At 46.2% G+C, this 25,325-nt stretch overlaps 2 protein-coding genes and 1 pseudogene across 2 annotated transcripts in view; all 3 read left to right on the top strand.

Moving 5' to 3' along the window:
- The first annotated feature begins 5,767 nt into the window (after positions 1–5,767).
- On the top strand, positions 5,768–7,375 carry LOC114500611 (eukaryotic initiation factor 4A-I-like). Its single transcript, XM_036028767.1, is given in 2 exon segments — positions 5,768–6,828; positions 6,830–7,375. Coding segments are annotated over 2 exon segments (1,185 nt in total). The 3' UTR covers positions 6,954–7,375.
- Positions 7,376–11,646: 4,271 nt separating this feature from the next.
- LOC118501445 lies at positions 11,647–23,787 on the top strand (annotated as a pseudogene).
- A 126-nt stretch (positions 23,788–23,913) lies between these two features.
- PAK1 (p21 (RAC1) activated kinase 1) overlaps positions 23,914–25,325 on the top strand; it is a 142,896-nt gene continuing 141,484 nt past the window's right edge. Inside the window, exon 1 of the mRNA XM_028514744.2 lies at positions 23,914–24,470. The gene's annotated coding sequence lies outside the window, so the exon portion shown is untranslated. The remainder of the gene's footprint in view (positions 24,471–25,325) is intronic.

Raw genomic sequence — 25,325 nt, forward strand, 5'->3', positions numbered from 1 at the left:
GACCTTGTTGTCAGGGGGACAAAAACACTTGAAAGCAGCTGTTCCAGTGCTATTCTGTGACTGACCCAGTTTTCAAAAATTGGAAATGTGGCACTGGTCATTTGTCACGACTTTGGGCCTCATTCACACTCTTGTAAGATGAGCTTTAAGAAGTGTTTTCTGAGCTGTGAGCCTGTGCAAGGGGAAGGGCCTTGTGGCTGAGGGCATTGACCAGCCCTCGAACAAAATTCCAGAGGCGAAGCTCTCGCTGAGATTTAGCCTGACATGCCGAAAGGAAGATGGCAAAATAGACCTCTTTGGAGGGCAGCCTTAGAAAGCGACAGACACGAGAGGCAAATAATTCTGTGGGTTGCTTGTGCTGGTGCTCTCTCGGCATTTTTGCCACCACCCCCCTCACGACGACAGTGAGCAATAGAACAAAACCTTAACCGATTCTCTCCTTCTGCCTCCGTGCAGGACCTTCCCCACAGCCCCGCAAGAAAACTGGTGGTTTATTAACAGAACATCAAACTGTACTACAAGGCCATAATAATAAAAATAATCATCATTCACAATAACTGGAATGAGTTAGGACTGTCATCTGAGTCCGGTTTTTTTGATTTCCAAATACAACGGCTGCTCCGGCGCCTGCTCATTCCACAGCAGAGTGTTCAGGCTCCCAAACAGGCTCTCACCCAGGGGCCCCGCGCAGCTCCGCCCCCCTCGTTCTCGGGCACGAGTGCGCAAAGATGGCCAGAAGTGTAAACTAACAGGAAAAAATAATGATACTGGAGGAGCCAGAGATAACTCGGGGGAACAAACCAAAACACTAAATAGATGAATTCAAAAGAATGATCTAATTAGTATCCTCTTAGAAGATGGTGCAGTCGCAAAATAAGAATTGGTTGCAATGCTAAATGCAAACTCAGAGTACCAAAGAGAGGCCTTCCCAAAGTCGACAGCAGCCCTAACAATTTATGACATTGCCATAATGATGTGGGGAGCAGAAGGAAACTTTTCTACACCATCAACTAGAATGAATTTTGACCAGCCATGGAGACAAGTTACCTTTCTATGCTCTCTACTGAGAATGGTATTACAAAATCATTCTCCTATGCAGAGGCTATCTAAAAGTGAACAGCTAAAGTTTATAGGGGGAAAAAGTGTATAAAAGTGTGTTAAGCAGTTAATTAATAAAACTTTGCATTTCCCTGGCCATCAGCTTTTTATTTTTGTTTTTAATTTAAAAATTTTTTATTGAATTTGTTGGGCTGACATTGGTTAATAAAGTTATACAGGTTTCAGGTGCACGATTCTACAACACATCATCCGTACACTGTGTTGTGTGTCCACCAGAGTCAAGTCTCCTTCCGTCGCCATCTGTCCCCCGTCTCCCCTGCACTCTCTTCTACCTCCCCCACCCCGCCTACCCTCTCATTATCACCACACTGTCCTGTGTCTGACTTTTTCTTTGCTTAATCCTTTCACTTTTCCACCCAGCCCCAACCCCCTTCCCCTCTGACAGCTGCCTGTGTACACTTTTATTTAGCCTTCTTTTTTCTTTGCATATATCTGTGCAATTTTCCCAACAAAATTTATTGACTAGGCTAGCCATACCCCACTGTATGTTCTGCCTCCTTTGTCAAATATTAATTGACTATAAAGTCATGGATTTCTTTCAGGGCTCTCTATTCTGCTCCATTGATCTATGTGTCTGTTTGTATGCCAGTACCATGCTGTTTTGGTTATTACGGCCTTGTAGGACAGTTTGGTGTCAGGTAGTGTGATTCTTCCCATTTTGTTCTTTTTTTCTTAAGCCTGCTGTAGTTATTTGGGGTCTTTTTCTGTTCCATAGAAATTTTTGGAATACTTGTTCTAGTTCCATGAAGTATGCCTTTGATATCTTGATAGGAATTACATTGCATCTATAGATTGTTTTGGATAGTATGGACATTTTGATTATGTTAATTCTTCCTCCCCATGAACATGATATATACTTCCACTTATTTGTATCTTCTTCAGTGTCTTATTGTTTTCTAAGTACAGGTCTTTTACATCGTGGTTAAGTGTATTCTGTGGTAATTTTTTAAGCAATTGTGAATGGAATTGTTTTCTTAGTTTCCCTTTCTGATAGTTCACTATTAGTGTATAAAAATACAACTGATTTCTAGATATTATTTTGTATCCCGGTACTTTACTGAATTCATTGATCAGTCCTAGTGGGATTTGGGAGGACTCCTTGGGGTTCTTTGTGTACAGCATCCTGTCAGCTGCTGGGATGATTCTTCATTGTGTTTGGGTGGGAGTTCACTGACAGGTACACATGCAGAAAGTCATCACACAATACCCTTAAGGTGGTTGCACCTCGAATTACTTTTTTTTTTTAGATTTTATTTCTTTATTTTTAGAGAGGGAAGGGAGGGAGAAAGAGAGAGAGAGAGAAACATCAATGTGCAGTTGCTGGGGGCCGTGGCCTGCAACCCAGGCATGTGCCCTGACTGGGAATCGAACCTGCGATACTTTGGTTTGCAGCCCGCGCTCAATCCACTGAGCTATGCCAGCCAGGTCGAATTACTTTTTACCTCAATAAAAAAATTAGTGAAAGATATATGGCATTGAAGTTAAAGAGAAAAAGAAGAATCTGAGAAGGTGCGTGTTGTAAGCTGGAAAGCGCTGTTCAAACCCCAGCTGCTTTTATTATTCATCAAGCCTGAAGACATGGAGCTGCCAAGCCTCCTGCACCTTAGAACTCTGAGACGGCCTTCACAGGTCCCCTTCTCTTAGTTCCTCCCCCTCTCTGGCCACTCCTCAGTCTCTCTGGGAATCCAGTTGCCTTTCTCTGCCTGCCTTTCAAGTGTTAGTGTCCACAGAGTCCCGGCCCATAACTGTGGCTACATGCTGTTGACCATCTCTGTGGCTCCAGCTCCCTCCTCGAGACCCACACTCATCCATTCAACAACTGTTTACTGGGTGTCTTTTTTTATTGCATGGGCTAAGACAGGGAGGAGAGAATTTATTTGCCCCCAGCTCCTTGCCCTCAAGCACACGGCCATCTGCATGGCCACATGGGCCTGGTCTTGGAGCGATGATACGAGAACCTTGCCCTGCTGGACTGCCCCTCTAGAAGACTGCTGATTTTGGCATTTTTTTCCTTTCATCATATTTCTTCTGAACTTTCTTTGATCGTGTTTTATTTAAAATCTCTTCCTCTTTAGGAGTCAACCTGGCCCGTTATTGCAGCCACAGCCCCTACGGTGAGGGGTCGGTGGTCATGACGCAGTTCTTTACTAGGGTCGAGGTACGGACAAGGCTGATGTTGGATGCACTGCAGACAACAGCAGTGACTGCATTCTGCACGTACAAAACTCCGAGCCCCAGGAGCAATTGCCCATGTCCGGCCTCAGGGCACGGTGCTTCTTGTTGCCTCCCTGCACTTGGACGGTGTGTCTGTGGTGGGGGTCCATCCCACTTTGGCAGCAGGGAGTCCTAGCTCATATAGTCACTCTTTGTGGTGGGGCTTTCTGTCACCCTCAGCCTTGCAGCTCTCATGCCAGTTGTCCTAAGGGAAGCCCCTGGGTTGGCACCAACTGGAAAGAGCTGGTGTCTTCTTACACCAGGTACATTTTTGGACCTGGGACACGTCAGTGAGTGAAACAAAGATCCGTGCCTTCATGGAGCTCACACGGAGCCTAGATCTCACTCCCTGGATGTACCTAAGGCTCAGCCAGTCTCAAATGATCTCACTATCTGTACCCTTGATTCTCCCTGCCCCCCACTCCCTGCCCTCCCTGCTCCCTTGATTCCTCCCACATGTCCCCCATCTCTGTGAGAACACTGCCACTCTCTCAGAAACCTGGAAGGCATCCCTGACCTCTCTCCACTATGTCACCACAGGCTGACCATGCTGGGACCTGAGTCTCTCAAAACCCTCCACTGTCTGTATTTCCTGCCTCATTCTCATCCCTTCTCATCTGGCTTACTTACTAGCTGGTGTCTCTGCCCCCAGGCCTGTTCCTGACTATACTTCTCCACATAGCAGCTAGAATGAGGATAAAATGCAAATCGGAAATGGTTGCTTTCTGCCTAAACCTATCCAGTGGCCCTGCCAGATGGAAGTCTAAATTTCTTACCTTGTCCTCATGCCTGTGGCCATCAGGTGATAAGCACAACTGCTGAAACTGGGGTTCAAATCCCAATTTACTCACGTGACCTTGGGCAAGTCTTTAACTCTCTCCATGCTTTGTTATATAATGGGAACGCTAATAGAACTGACCTCACGGAGCTGCTGTGGAGATTCAATTTGTTACTGCACATGGAGCACTAAGGGCCGTGTCTCACCCCCAGTGTGTGCTCAAGGCCTGGTTTCTCTCATAGGGTTGACGTAATGTTTAAATAGGTTAAAACACCTAAGAAGCTTCACACAGCACCTCGCCCATCTTAAATGCTCTGTTATGTCAACAATGTTACCTCTCCAGCCCCACCGCTTGCCCTTCCTCCACACAAACCTGTGGAATAGGCTGTGGTTCTCTCTCCTACACCTCCAGGCTTTGGTACTGGGGTTTCTCCCTTCCCATCTTTTCCTGGTTGGTTTCCCACCAGTCCTCCCAGTCTGCTCAGGTATCAGTCCCTCGCTGTCCCACCCCAGGCTGGATTGGCTGCTCCTCCCTGGCTCTCCTTCTGAGAAACTGCCCCCTTCTATCACAGCACACTGCCATTGTTCATCTAAAATGTCCTGAGCAGCAGCCATCAACAGAGGAAGGGATAAACAAAATGTGGTGTACACGTACAAGGAAATGTTATTCAGCCTTAAGAAGGAATGAAGTATGGACACATGCTACATTGTGGATGAACTTAAAAAAAAATTAGGCTAAGTGAGATAAGCCAGACACAAAAGGACAAATATTATGTGATGCTACTTATGTGAGGCACCTAGAACAGGCTAAATTATAAAGACAGGTTACCGGTGGCTAAGGGAAAGAAGGAATGGGTATAAAATTCCAGTTTGGAGTGATAAAAAAAGTTCTGGAGATAGATAGTGTGATGGTTGCAGAATGTTGTGAATCTACTTAATGCCACTGACTTGTACACTTAAATATGGCTAAAATGATAGAATCTATGTTATGTATATTTAACCATGATAATTTTTAAAAAATATATTAATACTACCAGGTTCAGAAGCCCTACCCTAGAGATCTGGATATTCCTTGAGATGATCTGGAGACATCTGAATAATTGATATCAACATGTCCAATGTCTTTATAGAAGCAGACCTAACCATTGCCTACCTCTTGGGTGTAGATGTCACAATTTTATTTTCTCATTTGTAAAAATAAAGACCATTCAAATGAAAAAAAATTAATATACAGAGAAGCAATTTAACCCAGTTGTTCAAATCTTGGCTCAAAATCTTGGATTCAACAGATTCATAAATACAAAGAACAGGTTGATGGTTGCCAGAGGGAAGGGGGATTGGGGAGATGCATGAAAAAGGTAAAGCAGTTAAGAAGCACAAATGGATAGTCACAAGAGAGTCACAGGGATGTAGATGCAGCATAGGAAATACGGTCAATGATATCAGGCTAACTACGCTCAGGACAAGGTGAGTGCTTCAAATATTGGGGGGAACAGTCTGTAAAGCATACGATTGTCACACCGCTAAGCTGTACACCTGAAACAAACTAATACTGAATGTAAACTGTAATTGAGAAATACAATTTTAAAAATCCTGGCTTCACCACTCTGTGACCTGGTATAAGGTATTATAACTTCTCTCTAGCTTCTAAGGATCATGTCTACGAGTCAGGATTCCTGATCCAGAGACAACGGCCCTGATGGAATGGAGCCCGAAGGCGTCATCGAGATTAACTGGAATGAGATTGTTGACAGCTTTGATGACATGAACCTCTCAGAGTCCCTCCTCTGTGGCATCTGTGTCTATGGTTTTGAGAAGCCCTCTGCCATCCAGCAGCGAGCCATTCTTCCTTGTATCAAGGGTTATGATGTGATCGCTCAAGCCCAATTTGGGACAGGAAAAACAGCCACTTTCGCCATATCAGTTTTGCAACAAATTGAATTGGACCTAAAGGCCACCCAGGCCTTGGTCCTGGCACCCACTAGAGAATTGGCACAGCAGATACAGAAGGTAGTCATGGCTTTAGGAGATTATATGGGTGCTTCCTGTCATGCCTGCATTGGGGGTACCAACGTGCGTGCTGAGGTACAGAAGCTGCAGATGGAAGCTCCTCATATCATTGTGGGCACCCCAGGCCATGTGTTTGATATGCTTAACTGCAGATACCTGTTTCCCAAATACATCAAGATGTTTGTACTGGATGAAGGTGATGAAATGTTAAATTGTGGATTCAAGGACCAGATCTATGACATATTCCAAAAGCTCAATAGCAACACCCAGGTGGTTTTCCTGTTAGCTACAATGCCTTCCGATGTGCTTGAGGTGACCAAGAAGTTCATGAGAGACCCTATTCGGATTCTTGTCAAGAAGGAAGAGCTGACTCTGGAGGGTATTCGCCAATTCTACATCAATGTGGAACGAGAGGAGCGGAAGCTGGACACACTGTGTGACTTGTATGAAACCCTCACCATCACCCAGGCAGTCATCTTCATCAACACTCGAAGGAAGGTTGATTGGCTCACTGAGAAGATGCACACCCAAGACTTCACCGTTTCTGCCATGCATGGAGATATGGACCAAAAGGAACAAGATGTAATCATGAGGGAGTTCTGCTCTGGCTCTAGCAGAGTATTGATTACCACTGACTTGCTGGCCAGAGGCATTGATGTGCAGCAGGTTTCTTTAGTCATCAACTATGACCTTCCCACCAACAAGGAAAGGCCGTAAGGGTGTGGCTATTAACATGGTGACAGAAGAAGACAAGAGGACTCTGCGAGACATCGAAACTTTCCACAACACTTCCATTGAGGAGATGCCCCTCAATGTTGCTGACCTCATCTGAGAGGGGCTGGCCCGCCACCTCACCCCAGCCAGGATTCAGCCCTTGTGGGGCTGAGGAGGAGCTGGGGGGGGGGGGCAGGAAGGGAGCCAAGGGGTGGACAGCTTGTCATTTTTTTTCTTTTTTTCCTTTGAATAAGTGTCACTTTTTGAGGCAAAGAAGGAACCGTGAACATTTTAGACCCTTTTCTTTGGGGTAGGCTCTTGCCCCAGGCGCCGTCTCTTCTCCCAAAAACACTAATCCACTTCCCTCACCTAGTCAACCTCCAAACCTGAGGCTCTACCCACTCCAGCCAAATTTCTCTGAGAATGATTCCCGGAGGCTGTGATGTCACTCAACCTCATTTACTGGACCAAATCTGGAGGGAGAACCCACGTTAGGTGGCCCAGGGGTTTGTCCCCAAGTGTGTGGGGGGGGACCAGGGGGAAAGACAGTAACCATTTTTACATTGTTTTGTATAGTATTTATTGATTCAGGAAACAAACACAAAATTCTGAATAAAATTACTTGGAAACTGAAAAAAAAAGGTATTATAACTTCTCTAACCTTCAGGTTCTTCATCCATAAAAATAGGTAATCTTCCTTTATGAAGTTGTTTGAAGGAATGTATGTAGAGTAATTCCTACAGAACTTGGGTAACGGTAAGCACTCAGTAAGCGTTTTCTCTTGTTATCATTAAACTGTGACCTCTGTGGGTGTGGGTCTGTGTCTCTGCCAGGCTGAATCCCAGGGCTTTAGCACAGCAGGTGCTCAGCGCAGGTGAAGGGAGTGAATGAACAGCTCTTTCAAGCCCCTGCCCTAGCAGTTCTCAAGTGCAATCTGGGAACCAACCCATGGAGGTTGCCAAGACCCCTTCAGGTTATCTGTGAAGTCAAAACTACTTTTGTAGTAATACTAAGATGTTATTTGTGTCTATTAGTTTCATTCTCACATAAGTGCACAGAGAATTACAAGTTCATTGATATGGTTTCAGATTCCGCATTGTAGGCAACCTTTAAGAAACTCCCACAAGCCCTGGCTGAGGAGCTCAGTTGGTGGGTGCATTGTCCTCCTGTGCTCAGTCCCCCATTAGGGCATCATAAGCATAAACAGGGGAATCCAGGGATGAGTGGAACAAATCCATGTTTCTCTCTCCCTCTTTTTCTGCGCCTCCCCCTCTAAAGAGTCAATAAATAAAATTTTTAAAAAGAAAAAAAAGGAAACTCCCATGAGTCAAGTTTTGGTGAGGTATCAAAGAATCATGTCCACACTTACCTGAAAAAGCAATGAAAATACTCCTCCTTTTTCCAGCTATATGTAGAAGGATGGGTTTTCTTCATTATCCTTGAGCCCAAAGAGCATATTGCAACAGATTAAACACAGGAGCAGATATGAGAATCTGCTGTGTTCTGTTAATCTAGATAGTAAAGAGATAACAAAAATACAAGCAACGCTACTCTTCTCACTCTTTTCTTTTGTTTGAGAAAATAGTTATTTTTCATAAAAATATATTTTTTATGTTAAAGTACAAAGGAACTACTAGGGTTATTTTAAGATCGATAAGTAATGAAAAAAATTGTTTTAACTTCTAACATGGTAAATGTTGATAGTTAGAACCCAGGTAAACAATGTTTTTCGGACCCCTCAGTAACTGTTAAGAGTACAAGGGAGTTCTGATACCAAAAACGCTGAGAACTCATGTCTTGCCTTGCGCTTGGGTCCCTGCCACCCCACCCCAGGGAATTGGCAGCCATCAAGTGCTTTTAACACTTGGCCGGCGGGAGGGAGGTCACGGCCTCCTGGGGGCGCTGGTTTTATCTTTGGAGGACTCTGCCACCTAGGACGTGCTGCCTCGGAGGCTCCCTCTGAGTGGCGTTCCACCCGCCCCAGGTTGTCGTTCGGAAGCGTCTTCAGGTCTGGAAGGCGGTCAGCAATTAATCGCCCTTCGTGGTGGCTCCAGTGGGAATCGGACCGTCCTCCGGTGACGAATGCGCACACATCTTTCCAGCGGCGGCCAGTGTTTGCAGGGAGCATCGTCAAGCCAGAGCACTCGGGGCTGCGCTTCCAGGAACCCGGAGATCGTCTCCAGTCCCACACTGAATTCAAGAAACTCATTTTGTTGTTACTGTACTCAATAAATTAATTTTTCCATTATAAATCACACATGCTTATTAAGGAAAAAAAGAGAGGTAGGGAAGAAAGAGCCTTAGAAAGGAAAATTGAGTGACAATTACCCTGGACTTTCTTGCCCTGGCATTTCCCTTTCAGGCTCACCCGTTGTAATTTTCAAAGAATCCCTCCGAGCAGATACCAGGCTCGCACGCTCTGCCTCCAGAGGCCGCCTGCTGCGCGGTGCAGGGGCAGCTGCGGGTCCTCATTCGGACGCCCCTTCAGGATGGTTGAGGAGGGTGCTCAGAGGGAACGGGAAGCTCTGGAGAAGGACCCTGATTCTTCTCTCTGAGGCACTCTAGGTCAGGTCTCTTCAGGTTATGTGAGGTCAGAGGGGACAGAGACTGCTACAGCAGCGACTAGTCAAATTTTTTTGGCATGTTTTTGTATGTGTGTAAAATACGAAGTTCTTCCACAAGTTCTACTTCTTAGAATCTATCCTACGGAAATGATGATTTAGACGACATTATGAGTCTATCATTATTCATAAAATTTGGAAACAAACTAAATGTTCTAGAAGAAAGGTTTAGTTTAAAAACTATGTGGAAGGGACTGTAAGGGTACATGAGAAATCTCTGTACTTTCCCCCCAATTTTGCCGTGAACCTAAAACTGTTCTAAAAAAATAAAGTCTTAAAAAAGAATGCTCTCTGTTTGTGAATACTGTGCTGGTTAAAATAAAAAATGACATTTATAAAGTCCTTTTATTGACATGGAAAAATTCTCAACATAGGTTATTAGTTGCCTAGAATATGACTAGCATATAGTTTTAAAATAAATATTCGTTGATTGAAAATTGAATAAGAAACTGTACAAACAGTTCTGTCTCGATTATATAAATATTTTTGTAACTGAGTTAAAAAAGGTTATCCTAATAGTTGGCACTAATATATCTCATTGGGAGGAAACTGTCTTTGTGAAAGCACTTAGAAATGCCCAGCAGGCACAGATGTCTGCAGACACCCAGCCCAGACAAGGGGAAGCTGCTTTGCATAAGCAAGCTTCCTCCCCAGGAGAGGAATTGGTTTACTGCTTGTGGAAGGGAGGGGGAAGCAAGAAGGTGCCGGTCAGCACTTGGAATTGCAAATAGACTTTAACTCAGTCTGGCACTAGGAGAAAACCCAGGTACCTTGTTAGACGTGGTTAAGTTCAGGGACTCAAACTTGATCACCCATATTTGAGTTCCATTTCCATCCTTTGGTTTTGTTTTCTTTTGTCTGATCCATTCTTAAGCAGGCTCTTCATATGTGATAGCAAAGAGGGGGACTAGCAATGCTAGGCTGATGTTTCTACTTCTGAGACTCCAGGGGCAAGAAGAGTTCTTCACTTACTAAGAGTTCTCATAAGCCTGAATAGCAGTCTGGCCAGGGTCATTACCTGGGTGTGGTCACTTGTTTGGATCACTGGCATAGGGTGGGGTTCCTGGGTTCCTGGTGTGGAGTTTCTAAAACTCTCGGAATTTCCTGAGTGATAAAAGTGTCTTTATTAATCATAGTGCCATGTATCACTTCTGAGTTCCTGCTGATGTAGTGACTCATAGTGGGACCCCATACAGCTTCAGGATGGAGACTGGTCACCAGCAAGACTGAGAAGGTTGGGTTTTTGAGCCAGTCCAGCCCCGGGGAGGGAGGAGAGGTTGGATATTGAGCTCAGTCACGTGGCCCACGGTTTAACCAGTCACGCCCATACAATGAAACTCTAAGGAAACCCTGCACACCGAAGCTTGGTGGGGGCTCCCGGCTGGGGAACACACTGTTGGGAAGATGAGGCGCCCTCATTCCGTCGGGAAGAGCCCCCCTCATCTGTGTTCAGAACCCTCCCAGACCTCCCCCTACGTTTTTTTCTCACTTGGCTGGTCTATTTGTATGCTTTAAAATAAAACTGTTAATTGTTAGTGCTATCCTCAGTTCTGGGAATCATTCTAGTGAATTCTAGAACCTGAGGGGGGTTGTAGGAACCCTCTCATTGGTCAGAAGTATGGGTTGTCTGGGACCCTGCTTGCTACTGGTATCTGAAGTCAGGGCAGTCTTGCTGGGGACTGTGCTCTGAGACCTGTGGAGTCTGACTTCACTCATCGGGGTGCTTACTGTTCAGGCCTGAATTGCAGTGCACCAGCTGACGTCAGAGCAGCTGGGGCTGGAACAGAAGAGGTTTGACTCTGAACCTATAACAGATCACAGAACTGAGGATGAGGTATGGAACCAGGAGCCCAGAGGCCAATCGGCTGTAGTATCAGAAGACCACTGGGAAAGAACTGAAATCTTGATGAGGGCTTTGGATTTCCTCAAGATATGGAATTGGAGAGAAGAGGAGTTATTAGTTTGTGAACTGGTCCCATGCACAGAGGGCAGGGAAAGGCTAAAAAAAAAAACCCCCAAAAAAGTCAGACCATTCCAAGTTTGTAGGTGGCAGATTTATATAATAAGCAAGGGAGCTTACTTATAAGGCTTGTCTTGGGCAGCCGCAAGGCAAGATTTCCACACCCTCCCTCCAGAATCTAAAAGTTTATGTAGAGGCCTTAACTGGGTTCAGTCACATATACCGCCAAGATGGGCTCAACACCACCTTACTCTCCCAAGGCCACGTCCTTGGAACAGCTCCCACGTGAGAATGGTAGGCAGAGCCTGCATTCCAAGGACAGGGTAGGGGCAAAGAGCCTCCAATTGCCTGGGTCCAGCTTGGGGTCGACGGGGGAGTCATGTCCTCTTGATTGCCCCCTCCAACACTCCACCCGTTGTGACCGGCTCCTGTGACCTCACACGCCACCCCTCTTCTGCAGTGCGCCCTGGGTGGGGCGCAGTCGGCGAGGGGCCTCACTAGCGCGAAGGCGGCGTGTCTGGTGGCTGTGCGGCTGCACTGGAGGCAGATGCCACAGCCACAATACAGACACATGCAAGAGAGAACAGAGATTCAGACGGCGATGCTTCAAATCAGGAACAACTTTCCCACCAAGAGCCCCATGATCCGAACCACTGACTTATTATGTCCCCTAGCCTGAGGGTTGGATCACTCAGGGCATTCACTGGCGTCCTCAGGTGATTTAATCAAGATAATACATTAGCACAAACACTCAACATTTTTGGGTGGCTAATGGCACAGCTGCTGCTTGTGAGGCAGCAGTCATGTCCAATGCCAGCCTATTTGGGGGGACAGCCTTTCTCATAGAGACATTTTAGTGTTCAGCAAGGACAGGCTTTCCTGGCGATCATTTAAGGTTTACCAGGTGAATTTAGTAAGGGCTTCTATGTGTGCTATAAGCCCCCCAGGCCAACAGAACAAAGATGGCAGCCACACGATTACAGCAGTGCAGAGTGGAACGTGCCCACCTGGTCTCGAGGAGAGGGAGGTTGGCAGCCTTAGGGACTGACCTGGCTGTGTATACCACACATGGGAGAGGCAGCACTGTCGGGTGTGAGGAGATGGACTAGGGGTGGGACGTGACGGACCAGGCCCCCGTCCTCTCCCCTCTCTCCCTGGTGCACTGCATGTTCCATTCCAAGCGCATGCTTTTCAACAGGTCCAGCTTACAGTAGGATGACAGGATGCCAGTGGGGGCTGAGTAGTTCCCCCTCGCCCAGGTATGTGGAGTAACTCACCCATCCCAGTGAGTCGTCCCATTGCAAATTCCAGTAGATAACTCATTTCCCAGGTTTGATGGGGCTTGGCGTTCTCAGCAGCAAAGCACATTGCCCCACCATGAGAGTCAGGGCCGTGGCTGTCTCCATGGCACCCATATCTTTACAATGCTGGGTGTCTTGGCAGGGGTCCCCAATCTGCCATATGGTGCTACAGCCCCACTGGTTGATCAAATGTATTAGAGCCTGGGCCAAGGTGGTTTTACTTGTTAGTAATTTAATCTGCTGCTTTAATATTTCATGTTCCTTTCTCCTAACACTGCTGCTTGCAGGTTACAGGGGAGATGGAGCCTCCATTCAGAGTCATGTTCTTGTGCCCAGTCTTGTATATCATGACCTTTGAAATGTGACCCCTGATCATTGTCTGGTCGACAAGGGTATCGCTACATGGCACTCGGCTTCTCTAATTCCCTGATGGTGGCAGCCCGGTTTGTGAGGGGAAAGCATGGGTGAAGCTAAGTGCAGTGTCCACACAAGCCTCACTGGGAGGAGGGGGCCAATCCCTTGTGAGTCGGGAATTCTGGTGGGTGGCCCTGACTGCTTTGGGAGTTGTCTTGGGTGTTGTTGAGACACACAGGATCTGCAGATATTGAATTTACCAAGTTACTCTATTTCAAGGGCAACCTGGCATCCTTGGCAATGTGTCAACCAGGCCCCCCACCCCCCAAGTGCAACAGTAGCTATTCTTCCTACACATCATTCTGATGTGTCTACTGAAGCATCAGTTGCTGGTCTCACACTGGAGTACCAGCTTCCTGATTGCCAGGAGGTATGGGCACCTTGTGAACCAGGATGTCAAAACAGTGAGGACCGCCTCAGGCTCTTGCAGGCAAACTCAAATGTCTTTCTATATACTTTGCCCCTACAAGGCCTTGTTCATGACCATCTGTCCCTCAGCTCCCCATTTTCTAAGCCATAGCGTTAATCTCTTTAGTATAACCCAACCGCCAGAGCAAAGGGTTAACAGCGAGGGTCCATAAGATCACCAGCCAAACCATGCTGAGTTCAGCTCACTGGCCACTGTGGTTTGTTCCGGTTTCCAGGCATCATCGGGAGTTCCCCCACTCCCTACAGGCTGCAGAAGCCGCCACAGGAACAGGGGCAGGGCACCTGGAGTATCTGAGTGCTCTACGGGGCTGGTAGCATCCATATTTCTGGAGACAGTGGACTGGCAGACGGGGTGCTCCTCTGCTGCAAAGAGGCATGTCACTTAGGCACGGTGGGAGTTTGAGCCATGGCAGAGCGGGTGGGTTCATGGAACATGTTCTCAAGCCACCCCTTGACAGGAAAGTTCTTGCCCGGATCTGCATTCTTCCTAAGAGGACAGCTGTGTACACTACTATGAGCTGCTGCTCTTTGGGGGTATGCATGTCAGGTTTCTGGCTCCTTACAGAGCTGGGAGCAAACTCCAAGGCATGCCCTTTCCTGTTGTCCTGCAACAATGCCCAACACACACCTTCCAAAGTCATAGACACATGAAACGGAAATGGTAGCCTTGCCTGGGAGACGCCTGGAGCTTCAATCTGCTTCCTTAGCATTTCCATCATCTCAAATGTGGCTTGCTGCTCTGATCCCTTTCTTTACCAGATGGTACAAGGGACAGAGGCACTATGCCAACTGGGGAGTAAAAGTCTGCAGAACCCCCAAACCCTACAAATGCTTGCACCTTTTTTTGCACACTTAGGGGGTTGGATAGACTAGAATTGTATCCATCACAGCTTCTGGGACAACACATGTCTTACCTGACAAATGACTCCCCAAAACTTTATGGTGGTGCCTGGGCCTTGACTTTTTTCGAAGTTCCTCTGTCATCCTCCCCCTCACAGATGTTCCAGCAAAGCCTGTGCGGTGTCCTGCAGCAGAGGTGAGTCTTCACACGTTACCATTATGTCGTTGGCACAAGGGGCCCATTTCGCTCATGTGGGAAGGAGGGCAGGGACAGGTCTCGGGCTACCGTCTAGGGTGGGAAAGCACCTGAAAGGTCCAATTTTGCTCCTCCTACATGAAGGCAAATTGATCAGAATCTTTTCCATGAATCTCCCTGAAGACAAAGCACTTTTTCAGGAGCACTTGGCAAAAGCATCCAAGTAAAATAATAACTGTCTCTAAATGAAAAAATACTTAGAAAACCCAAGTTATATATTCATGCATATTATACACATGTATATATATACACACATATATACATATATATGGACTGAAAATCAAAACCAAGAAAAGCAAATTTTACCTACAATCCTATAATCTCTGGTTTTAAAAATTATATAAAATGAAGTATATAAAAGTCCTCCTATCTTTATTCTTTTAATCCTCAAGAATAAACACTGCCAATAATTTTTCCTGTACTTACACTGACATATCTTTTACCTCCATTTTAAAAAACAAAAAATGAGATCGTGTTATACAAACTACTAGTTTTTTTGCATTCAGTGACATATGAAAGGACATCTTTTGAGGCCAGTGCATAGAGATACATTTCATTCCTTTCGGTGCCTGCATAGTATTCTGCTATATGGTTGTATCATTTATTTGTTTAATCAGTCACCTATCAATGGATTTTCACACTGATACCAGATTATGTAGCTGAAATGCTGCAACGGACGTTCTTAAACATCATGTGTTTGTGCTATTTTTTTCTTGGTAGAATAGGCTCCTAAAAGTGGTATTGCTGGGTCGTAGCAGATGCATGCTTTTAATATTAGATGCTGTCAAAGTACCTTCTCATATGTTTATATCACTTTACTCTTCCACCAGTAGTGTGTGAGAATGTCTGTGTTCACACGTGACTGGCATTATCAATCATGTTAGTGTTTGTTGACTGAATATTCTTAATTTATCAAACTGAATGTGGCAGAAGAGATGAACTGGCTCACTCAGTACCCGGTCCAACTGCCCTCTGCCGTGTGCTTTCTGCCCTGGAGGCTGCAAAACCAAGCCACATTTCTAGACTTGTTTCCAGTTAGTGTTCACAAATCAGGTGCAGTCTTGCAAAACTTAGGTTTGGAACAGAGTTAAGAGGGGCAGGGACAGGATACAGTGACCATTTGTGCTGATGTGAGCCGCAGTGGAGATGGCAGGGTTCTGGAGCCATCAGCCTCATGAGAAGCTCTCTGATTGTGCAGGGCTACAGTTCCCTTGGTGGCTCCCACTGGCAGGACCTGGGGTCCTGAAAGCTCCACCTGGAGTCTTTTTCTTTAGCAGTTGCAATGATTTTTCAAGTGATTTTATACCTTGAAGTGAATATTTTTATGCTACAGTATCTAGAGTGGATCCTATGAGCTTGTTTCCTATTATATTCAATTGTGTGATATTGTCAAATTAGTAACCTCTTTGGTCCACCTTCCTTATTTGTAACAAAGAGATAATAATACTGACTTATGGGGATGTTGTGAGGGTTAAATGAAATGATGTATCAAAAGTGACTGCTCTGGCTGGGTAGCTCAGTTGGTTGGAGCGTTCTGTTGTACCAAGGTTATGGGTTCAGTCCCCATCAGGGCACGTACAAGAAGCAACCAAGGAACGAATAATAACTGAAACAACAAATTGATGATTCTCTCTCACTTTCTCCCTTCCTCCCTCTTTCTCCCTTCTTTTCTCTCTCTAAAAATCTATCTATCTATTTATCTATCTATCTATCTATCTATTGATATTTTAAAGTGACTGACTCACTTGTAATTCAACAGGGCTCATGGGTGGTAATGGGTCCTTTTTATCTATCTTCATTTTAGGCTCACTCATCCTATAAGACCAAGCTTAATGCCATCTCCTAATACCCCTGGGGAGGCAGAATTATTGCTGTCTTCTCTGACCTCCCACTACACTTATTTAATTCCTTTGACAGGTCATAACATGTTGTACCGTTATTTATTCATATCTGTGTTTGACTTCCCAACTAGCTTTTGAGCTCTTTGAAGGTGGGGGTGTTAATGACTTATCTCTGTATTTCCAGGGCCTTACTTAAAGCAGGGGACAAATGAAATGTGTTGGTTGAATGAATTAACCCTAACCCAGCCTCACGGAACCCTTGAGTCCCCCCTCCCCTCTTGTCACAACAGTTAAATCTTAATGCCCCCACTGGTGTCTTAGACTAATATCATTTTTTCACAAGGAACAGGAAGTCTTTTAAATTAGCTCAAGCAAAGGCAGGTATATCAGTTGAGCTTTAGGTGCAGGAAACAGAAATCACTATAGCTGTTGTAAGTCAAAAAATATTAAAAGAGAAATGAGGTTCTTATAATGTTGTTGCAAAATTAGGAGGAGTGCGGTGTGGGCTGACCCTCCAGGAATAACTCCCAGAACAGCACTGCCCACCTGACTTCTCCCGTGGAGCTGCCACTTCTCGCACACTTAGGGAGGTGGGGTGTCAGAAGCCCACCAGCGTTCGGGTGGTGTTCAAGAATACACAACACAGTGTGACTGAGGGATCAGGCTGTTGCTGCTACTGTTGTTACAACTAACTCTAGACACCCACAAAGTCAGAGACTGCCCATTGAGATATTGTTGCAGAAAACCCCCAGTCTTCTTCACTGTTCTCCCCAGCAGTGACAGCTAAAGCAGCAGGGAGACGATCCCTGTCTCACTTCTGCCTTTGCAAACTCTTATGAGTGTCTCTAATTCTTGCAGCCTTCTCTCCCACCCCACCACACCAGTTTCCTATTGCTCAGTGACAAAGTACCACAAACTTAGTGGTTGAAAACCACACATGCTCACTACCCCAGGTTCTGTGGGTCAGGAGTCTGGTCCTTTGCTCAGGGTCTCACAAGGGTACAATCGTGGAGTCAGTGGGTCGCATTATCATCAGAGGTTTGTGAGCTCCCTCAAGTTGTGGGCAGAATTCATTTCCTTGTAGCTCTGGAACTCCTGGTGGCATGCTTTGTAAAGGCCCGAAGGAGAGTGAGTTGTCTTGGAGCCTTATACAGGCTGAGAGCATCGGAAAACAGTGACACTCCATAGTAATGACCTATCTAGTGCTTAGATCTTGGGTTCTGAATTCTATTCTTCATGAAAGATGTCAGAACTCTTTGGAGAAGTGGCTGATTTGAGGGCTGGGTTAAAGACAGGACAAGAAGAGCTTAGAACACCGTGGACCAAAAAGCAAGGGAGTGCTCCAAGAACGACTGGGACATGTCAAGAGGACACCAAATGGCACAACTATTTTGGAAAGCAGTTTGACAATGCCTGTAGAGTTAAATACACACTTACCCTACCACCCACTCATTTCCCACCCATGAGGTATAGAAACACATGTCTACACAAAGACTTGTACATGAGGGATCATAGTAGCTTTATTCATAACGACCCAAGACTTGAAGTCCTATCAACATCAACAGTTGAATAGATAAACAAGTTGTAGTATATCTATGCAATGGAATACTACTCAGCAACAAAAAGGAAGAAGTACTGACTGACACATGACACGATATGGATGATTTCAAAAAACATTGTGCTGAATGAAAGAAACCAGACACAAAGAGGACATACCGTATGGTTCCATTTGTGTTAAATTCTAGAGCAGGCAAAATTAATTTAAAGTGACAGTGAGCAGGCCACTGATGGCGGGGGGCTGGGGGTTGACTGCAGAAGGGGCACAAGGGCACTGCCTGGGTCAGAAGGGGTGTGATAGTGTCCACAAAAGATGCATTTGTCATAATTCATCAACCGAAATACTTAAAATAAGTATATTTTATTATCTGTAAATTCTACCTCAATGAAGTTGATTTTAAAAATCAGAGCTAAAGATCTGAACAGATGCTTCACAAAAGCAAATATTCAAATGACCAAGAAATTTATAAACAGGTTTTCCACTTCATTAGTAATCAAATAAATGCCCATTACAATAATGCGTCATCACTACCTAACCACCGGAGTGATTACAATAGTAAAGATTGATAACACTGAGAACTGGTGGGGATAGGAGATAACTGGAACTCTCATACATCGCTTGGTGGGAGTATAAATTGGTTCAAGTATTTTGAAAAGTAGGTTTGGCACTGTCTACGATAGCTGGTTTTATAATGTGAAACTATACGTGAGGCCTGCTGAGTCTGGAGCAGAGATTTCTGGTATTCGTCATCACGCCTCCTTAGCCCACCTCAGACGGCAGCACGATTGTGGTGGACAGTGCCGACTCTCTTCATGCCGCTAGTGTGTCGCCTCAAGTGTCCACCTCACGTCTTTCCTTATGCTGCCCTAGGATTTTCTCTGATGTCTGTAGCTGCTTGCTAGACTTGGAAGCAAAGCCACAAAGTCCAGGGAGTCAGCAGCCTTGGGAACGCCTCACCCAAGGAGGGATGGAAGCTGGCAGATAAGAACTCTAATCTTTCAGGAGGTCTGTTCTGGGAGGCATTCTGGGAAGTTCTGGCAGAAGCGAGACCCTCAACAACACAGTCTGCATTGGCTTTTGCTTTCCCTCGCCTCATTACTGTTTCCTAGGATTACCTCCCAAATAAGCAACCCGCACCCACGTATTCATCTCAGGTGTTGCTTTTTGGGAAACCTAAACTTAGGTACCACTTCAGGATGAGATTCTGGGATGGAAGTAGTCACCGATCAGATGGCAACAAGGAATCTGTCGTTGGCGCCGGTTGAGCAGGGATGGCCCCTGATTGGCTGAGCTGTCACAACCAAGGTCTTCACCTGTGGTAGATGAAAGTACAGCTGGAAGGAGCACATTCGATTATGCAGTAGCTCCTAACATACAAATTCTTAATCTGTTTTTTTTAAAAAAATATTGCTGTCCCAAGGAGAAAAATTAAATTTAAAGTATCCCAGGTATGTGTGTTGGGGGCGTGGGGGTGGGAGGAACTGGTGGGCAAAAGACATGGAGGTGGGCAAAAGGTACAAACTGCCCGTTATAAGGTAAACAAGGCCTTGGGGATGTGATCTACAGCGTGGTGATTGTGGCTAACAATCCTGTTTTGTGTATTTGAAAGTTGCAAAGGGGGTAGATTTTAGACGTCATTACAAGAAAAAGAATTTATAGCTATTATGTGGTGATGGATGTTAACTAAATGTATGGTGGCAATCATTTTGCATATATACATATATCAGATCATTATGTTATACACCTAATCAGTGTTATATTTCAATTATACCTCAATAAAAATACATACAAATAAAATATCCCTAGCCAGAGAAATTAAATACTAAGGTATGAGATTTTGTCAAATAGGCCTGAGGTTTGGATGTCACAAACCACTATAATATCTAAGGTTTTTTCCCCCTCAAGGACAAGTGTCCACTTGCTTGGGGGAAACGTCACCCCCATTGAGAATTCACGCTGCAGCACTCAAATGGAATGGGGGTAATGTTAATTATAGTTCCGTGGATTGGCTGGGTTTCGTTAACTATCCTAAAAGCCTAGGAGAAAGAGAATTTCAGGCTCAGGTTATCTACTTAACAATTTGGGACATGGTATAAAATCCAGAAGAACTTTGTGCAAGATTTTTTAAAAAACCCTATTCTCCTGCAGCTGAAGAGCACACTAGGCTGAAAATCAGGCTGAGAATGTAATTGTTAGGGTGGCAGAGGTCCTCTGACTGTTCTTTTACGCTAATGTCAGGGTATCTATGGCAGAGAGTGGGACCCCGAGGCCTGGGATGGATGAATTTGGGTGGATGCAACAGAGAACCTATACCTCTAGCAGGTAGCTGCCTCCCACTTCTTAGCACAGAGTTGTTGCCCTTGATATGAGATCATATTAGTTTCTTATTGCTGCTGTAACAAACTGTCACAAATATAATGGCTTAAAACAACATAATTCATTATTTTATTTTTTATGGTTCAGCGTGCTTTATTTGAGAGAGTGTGGGGATATGTATGTGCATGGGTGTGGGGATGGCTTTCATTCCCCACACCAGGGCCAGACACTCTGATCACATTCTTTACCACCACTGCCTCCCTACCTGCTGGGTATTCAGGGGTCATGCCCTCCTGTTTAGTCAAACACATATTTTTTACAGTTCTGTGGTTCAAAAGTCTTAAGTGGGTGTCCCTGGGCTACAATCAAGCTGCTCACAAAACTCTGTTTCTTTTTAAAGTCTCCAAAGAAGGATCTTTTTTCTTGCCTTTTCTGGCTTCTGGAATTCTTTTTATTCCTTAGCTGGTAGCTCTCTTCCTTTGTCTTCAAAGTGTGGGTGGAATGTTTCTCCCATTGAATTACAACTCACATCTGACCTCTTCTGCAGTCTAACCTACCCCTTCCTCCCTCTTCTGCTCCCCTTTTCACTTTTAAGGATCCTTGTGACTACAGTGAATCCACCTGGATGATCCAGAATAGCCTCCACATCTCAAGATCCTTAACTTGGCCCTGGCTGAGTGTCCCAGCTGACAATCCTGCTGTGCCTTCGGCCAGGACCTCACCACATTTCTGTCTCAAATGGAACACACCATGGAAACCATGATCTTCCCATTTTACAAATTTTCTGGGGACAAAGGCTACTTAACAAAGGAGGACCTGAGACCTGACCAGGTTGCTCACTTGGTTGGGGCGTCATACCATACAGCAAAAACCTGCGGGCTTGATTCCAGGTCAGGGCACGTACCTAGGCTGTGGTTCAATCCCTGGTCAGGGCACACATGGGAGGCAACCAATCAATCACATTGATGTTTCTCTCTACCGCTCTCTCCCTTCTCTCTCTAAAATCAACAAACATTGGGTGAGGATTAAAAAAAATTAAAACAAACAAACACCCAAAGGAGGGCCTGAGAATACTCATGGAAAAGGAGTTCTCTAGATTTTTAGAAAAATCAGAAAGATTCTCTGGCTGTGGACAAAATAATGAAGGACCTGGACCAGTGTTGAGAGGGAGGAGCGGGTCTCTAGAGCTGCTTTTTGCTAATTGCTGGGCTCGCCATCGTGTGCAATGTCTATTTTGTGATAACTCGTGATGCAGAAGGGAAAGAAGTAGGCAGCACCGAGCAGTTCTCCCGCCCTGATAAGAGCTGTCCCAATGGGCCACTTAAAGAATCTTTGCCCCATGGCCTCCCCTTGTATAAGAACTTCATGAGCAGATTGGGACACTTAGAAAATATACAGATAAAATCCCATCCACATTCAACAAAAACAAAGAAAAGCCAATTAAAGCCAGATAAGCTTTTGATTTTTATATTGCTTGCATCCTCTTGCCCTCAATACACAAATTTCTTTATTTCCTATAAAAATATATACTTAATTTAATTTAATCTGCAATTTCCCTTTTGCCATGGAAGGTAACATATTTGTAGGTTCTGGGGATTACAATGTGAATATTTTTAGGGAGCCATTATTCTCCCCACCATGGAGACCATACAAAAACAGTTTAGATTAGGATTAATTTACTGGGTTATGATCTTGGGTTAAGTTACATAACTCCTTTGTGCCTCGGTTCTCATTGATAAAATGGGGGGATAACAGTCCATCTCAAAAAGTGGTTAGAAGCTTAAAAGAGATAGTGCTTAGAACAATGTCTAGCACATAGTAGGCACTATGTTAGCCTTTATTTGATATGTTTTTATAACATTGATTCTATGACTATGTGTCAGGCACTATTCCAGATACTAGAGATAGAGATAGTATGGGTAGAAATAGGACTTGATCTCAGGGAGCTCAGGGAGTCAGATACACAAATACAATTACTACACAGTGGGCTACATGCCATAAAAGGCATGGAAATACTATAGGATTACAATATTGTGAAGGCTCAGGAAAACTTGAGAAATACCAGTTGACAGACATGGACAATGGGGCGGGATTGACTGTGGGAGTGGGGACTGTGGGGTGAGCAATGGGGAAAGAGGTGGGACAGCTGTAACTCAACAACAATAAAAAACATAAAAGAAAACATAATAGAAAAAAATATTAGTTGAATGAATAAATGAACATGACATTTGAACTGGGCTTTACTGAGTGAAGAGGTATTGGCCAAAGAGATAAAGACAGAAGGGCTCAGGAGCCAAGAAGGTAAGCATGTTCAAAGAACATTAAGTAGCATTTTGCGTAGCTGGAACAAAAGATTAAAGGTGTGAGATGAAGCTAGAATGGCTGATGTAAGCACCAAGGTTGTACAGTGTCAAGTTAAGGAGTTTGAACCTTATCCAGAAAGCAACAAAAGCCTTCCAAAGTGTTTAAACAGGGAAGAGCATCATCAGATTTAAGACCCTTTCAAAAGGCTGCCCCCCTCACCAGTAGGAGTGCACTGAATTTGGAGAGACTCAAAGCTGCTCCCGTTATCCAGGTGATGGCAGTGAGTGAAGAGAAGGGCAAGGTTGGAGAAATACATAGGAGACTGTACAAGATTTGGTGACTAGTTGGATTGGGGTGTTGGGAGAGGAAGAATAGGGGCTGCTGGATGGAGGTCCATTCACTAAGGCCAGAAAGTAACATGAGTCCCATCTTTAGAGGAAAATGGTAATAGGTACAGACAAAATTCTGAGGGTCTTAATATGTGGTAAATTGTAGTTACTATTATTATAGTAAAACTGAGGCTTATACAGACGAATGTAAGGATACACGGGTACTACTTATGATGGAGAAATTGTGGCTTAGAAATGTTGGACATGTGGAATTTCAGGTATAGTTAAGAATGTAAGTGACGCTGTCTAGAAGGCATTGGGAAATGTGGAATCTGACCTCAGGGGAAAGGTTTAGGTTGAACTTAGTCTCCGTGTTAGAAGAACTGGAAAGCCCGATTTTTTCAATGTCAGTACACAATAGCTCAAAATCTCCGTTATTATCTCTTTGTTTTCCCTTACCTCCCCCCCAAAATCCCAACTCCAAATCGTATTAAAAGTGCCTGGCTCTGAGGTGGTTTTCAAATCCTGCTCTCGACAATGATCTAGCTGATGCATTGATGCTTTGTAACCTGAAGAGGACCTTAGGAGTCTTAGGCTTAGCAGTCTTCTTCCACCCTGACCACACTATTAACGCCCCCAGACATTGCCCTAAAACCCTCCCCTACTACGGCCGAGTCAAACAGTCTGCCGCGGTCAAGTGCCAGCGGAGAGCAGAGACAGGAGAGCAATGACGTCATGCGGCCACAGGGTGATTCCCTAGCCTTTGGCGTCATGCGCCGATGACGTCATCCAGAGCGCTCGCCTTCCCCCAAGCCTGGGTTGGCCACGCTCGCGTAGGTCTGTTCAAGCCTCCCCGCCCCCTCCCACCTGCGGGAGGCGGGGCAGGCGGCACTCCGCGGGCGCCGCGGCCTCGCCCCGGAGCGAGGTGGGGGCCGGTGGGACTGGCTGTCGGGCCGGGCTCCGCGGCGTACAATAGCCCCACTGCGGGCGGGGCCGCGGCTGCAGCTGGAGCCCAAGGTGCCAGCAGCAGAGTAGACGCCCCTCGCGGCCTCCCCCGCACACTCCCTCCCCTTCAGCTCGTCCCTCTCGCCGCCCTCGCCGGCTCAGCCGTGCTGCCCCGCCGACGCTTTCCCCTCTTTCTCTCATCCCCTCTTTCACCGAGCTCCGCGCTTTCAAGATCCCCGCAAAGAGCTCTCGGTCTCCTGCCCTAGAGGCCTCCCGAGCCTGCTCTCGTCCCCGCCCCCCACAGCAGCCCTCCACCCGAGTCGCCCGGCTCCTTCCCGCCCCCTCCCCGTGCAGAGGGGACTCCGGCCCCGGCCGAGCAGGGTGGGGGAGGCGCCCAGCGCGCGGCGGCGGCGGGGAGAAAGTGAGGCGGCCCCTCGCGCACACGCCCCGGCTCGGCCGCCGCCACCGTGGTGGAGGAGGAGGAGCAGGAGCAGCCGAATCGAGCCGAGCGAGCGCGGAAGGTGAGCGCCGGCCTCCCGCCAGTGCCCCTGGCGTCTCAAGCTGGCCCGCTGGGGCGCGGGGGAGTGGGCGGCGCGAGGTGGGGGGCCTGGGCCCATTCATTCCGCGCGGCGGGTGCGGGGACCCCAGGTGAGAGGAGGCGGGGCCGTCGCCCGGCGAGTGTGGAGGTTCCTGTCGGACCAACAAAGGCCCCCTGTGCACTCGCCCGCGCGGCCGCGGGTCTCAGACTCTGGGGGGCCCGGCGGACCTGGGGGAGGACAGGGGCGGGGGAGGGGTCGAGCACCCGGCAGGTTCGGCTCTGGGAGCGACTGCCTCCCGAACTTTGCGGTCCTCCAGCGCTCCCCCTGGCCCGCGCGATCGGGAAGCCCAGCAGAGCGGCGCCCGATTTGTTCTGCACGGAAACATCACCCCTGTCCGGGCCGGGGCAATCACCTGTAGGGCTCAGCTCCTTGAAGAATTCAACTAGATGCAGCCCGACTTCTGCAGCCCCTCCCCCACACCCGGAATACTCAGTCACTTGTGGAGCTAAAACCAAACAGGGAGAGAATTATTTCATGTTCAATAATTTCATTTCAAAAGCCACGAGTTCTGTAGCATTCACTGTCTTGAATATTTTCACCGCAAACATCGGTGGGAGTGTTTTTGGAAGAATACTCAAGAAGTTGTGGGTGTAGGGAGCAAAATGCTCTTGCTTGTTGAACTCCTTGGATAAACTAGCTGTCTTGTGCTTTTTTCCACCGGAATTGTGAAAGGTGAAGGGAAGGGTTGCTACTGTGGTTACCAATAACAATTCAAATTCATTAGCCTTTAAGAATTGCTGCTGAGAAAAATCTTTAATTTTGCCTACTGTGCTTTTG

This window comes from Phyllostomus discolor, chromosome 6 (assembly GCF_004126475.2).
Source record: "Phyllostomus discolor isolate MPI-MPIP mPhyDis1 chromosome 6, mPhyDis1.pri.v3, whole genome shotgun sequence".
NCBI classification, from domain to species: Eukaryota; Metazoa; Chordata; class Mammalia; order Chiroptera; family Phyllostomidae; genus Phyllostomus; species Phyllostomus discolor.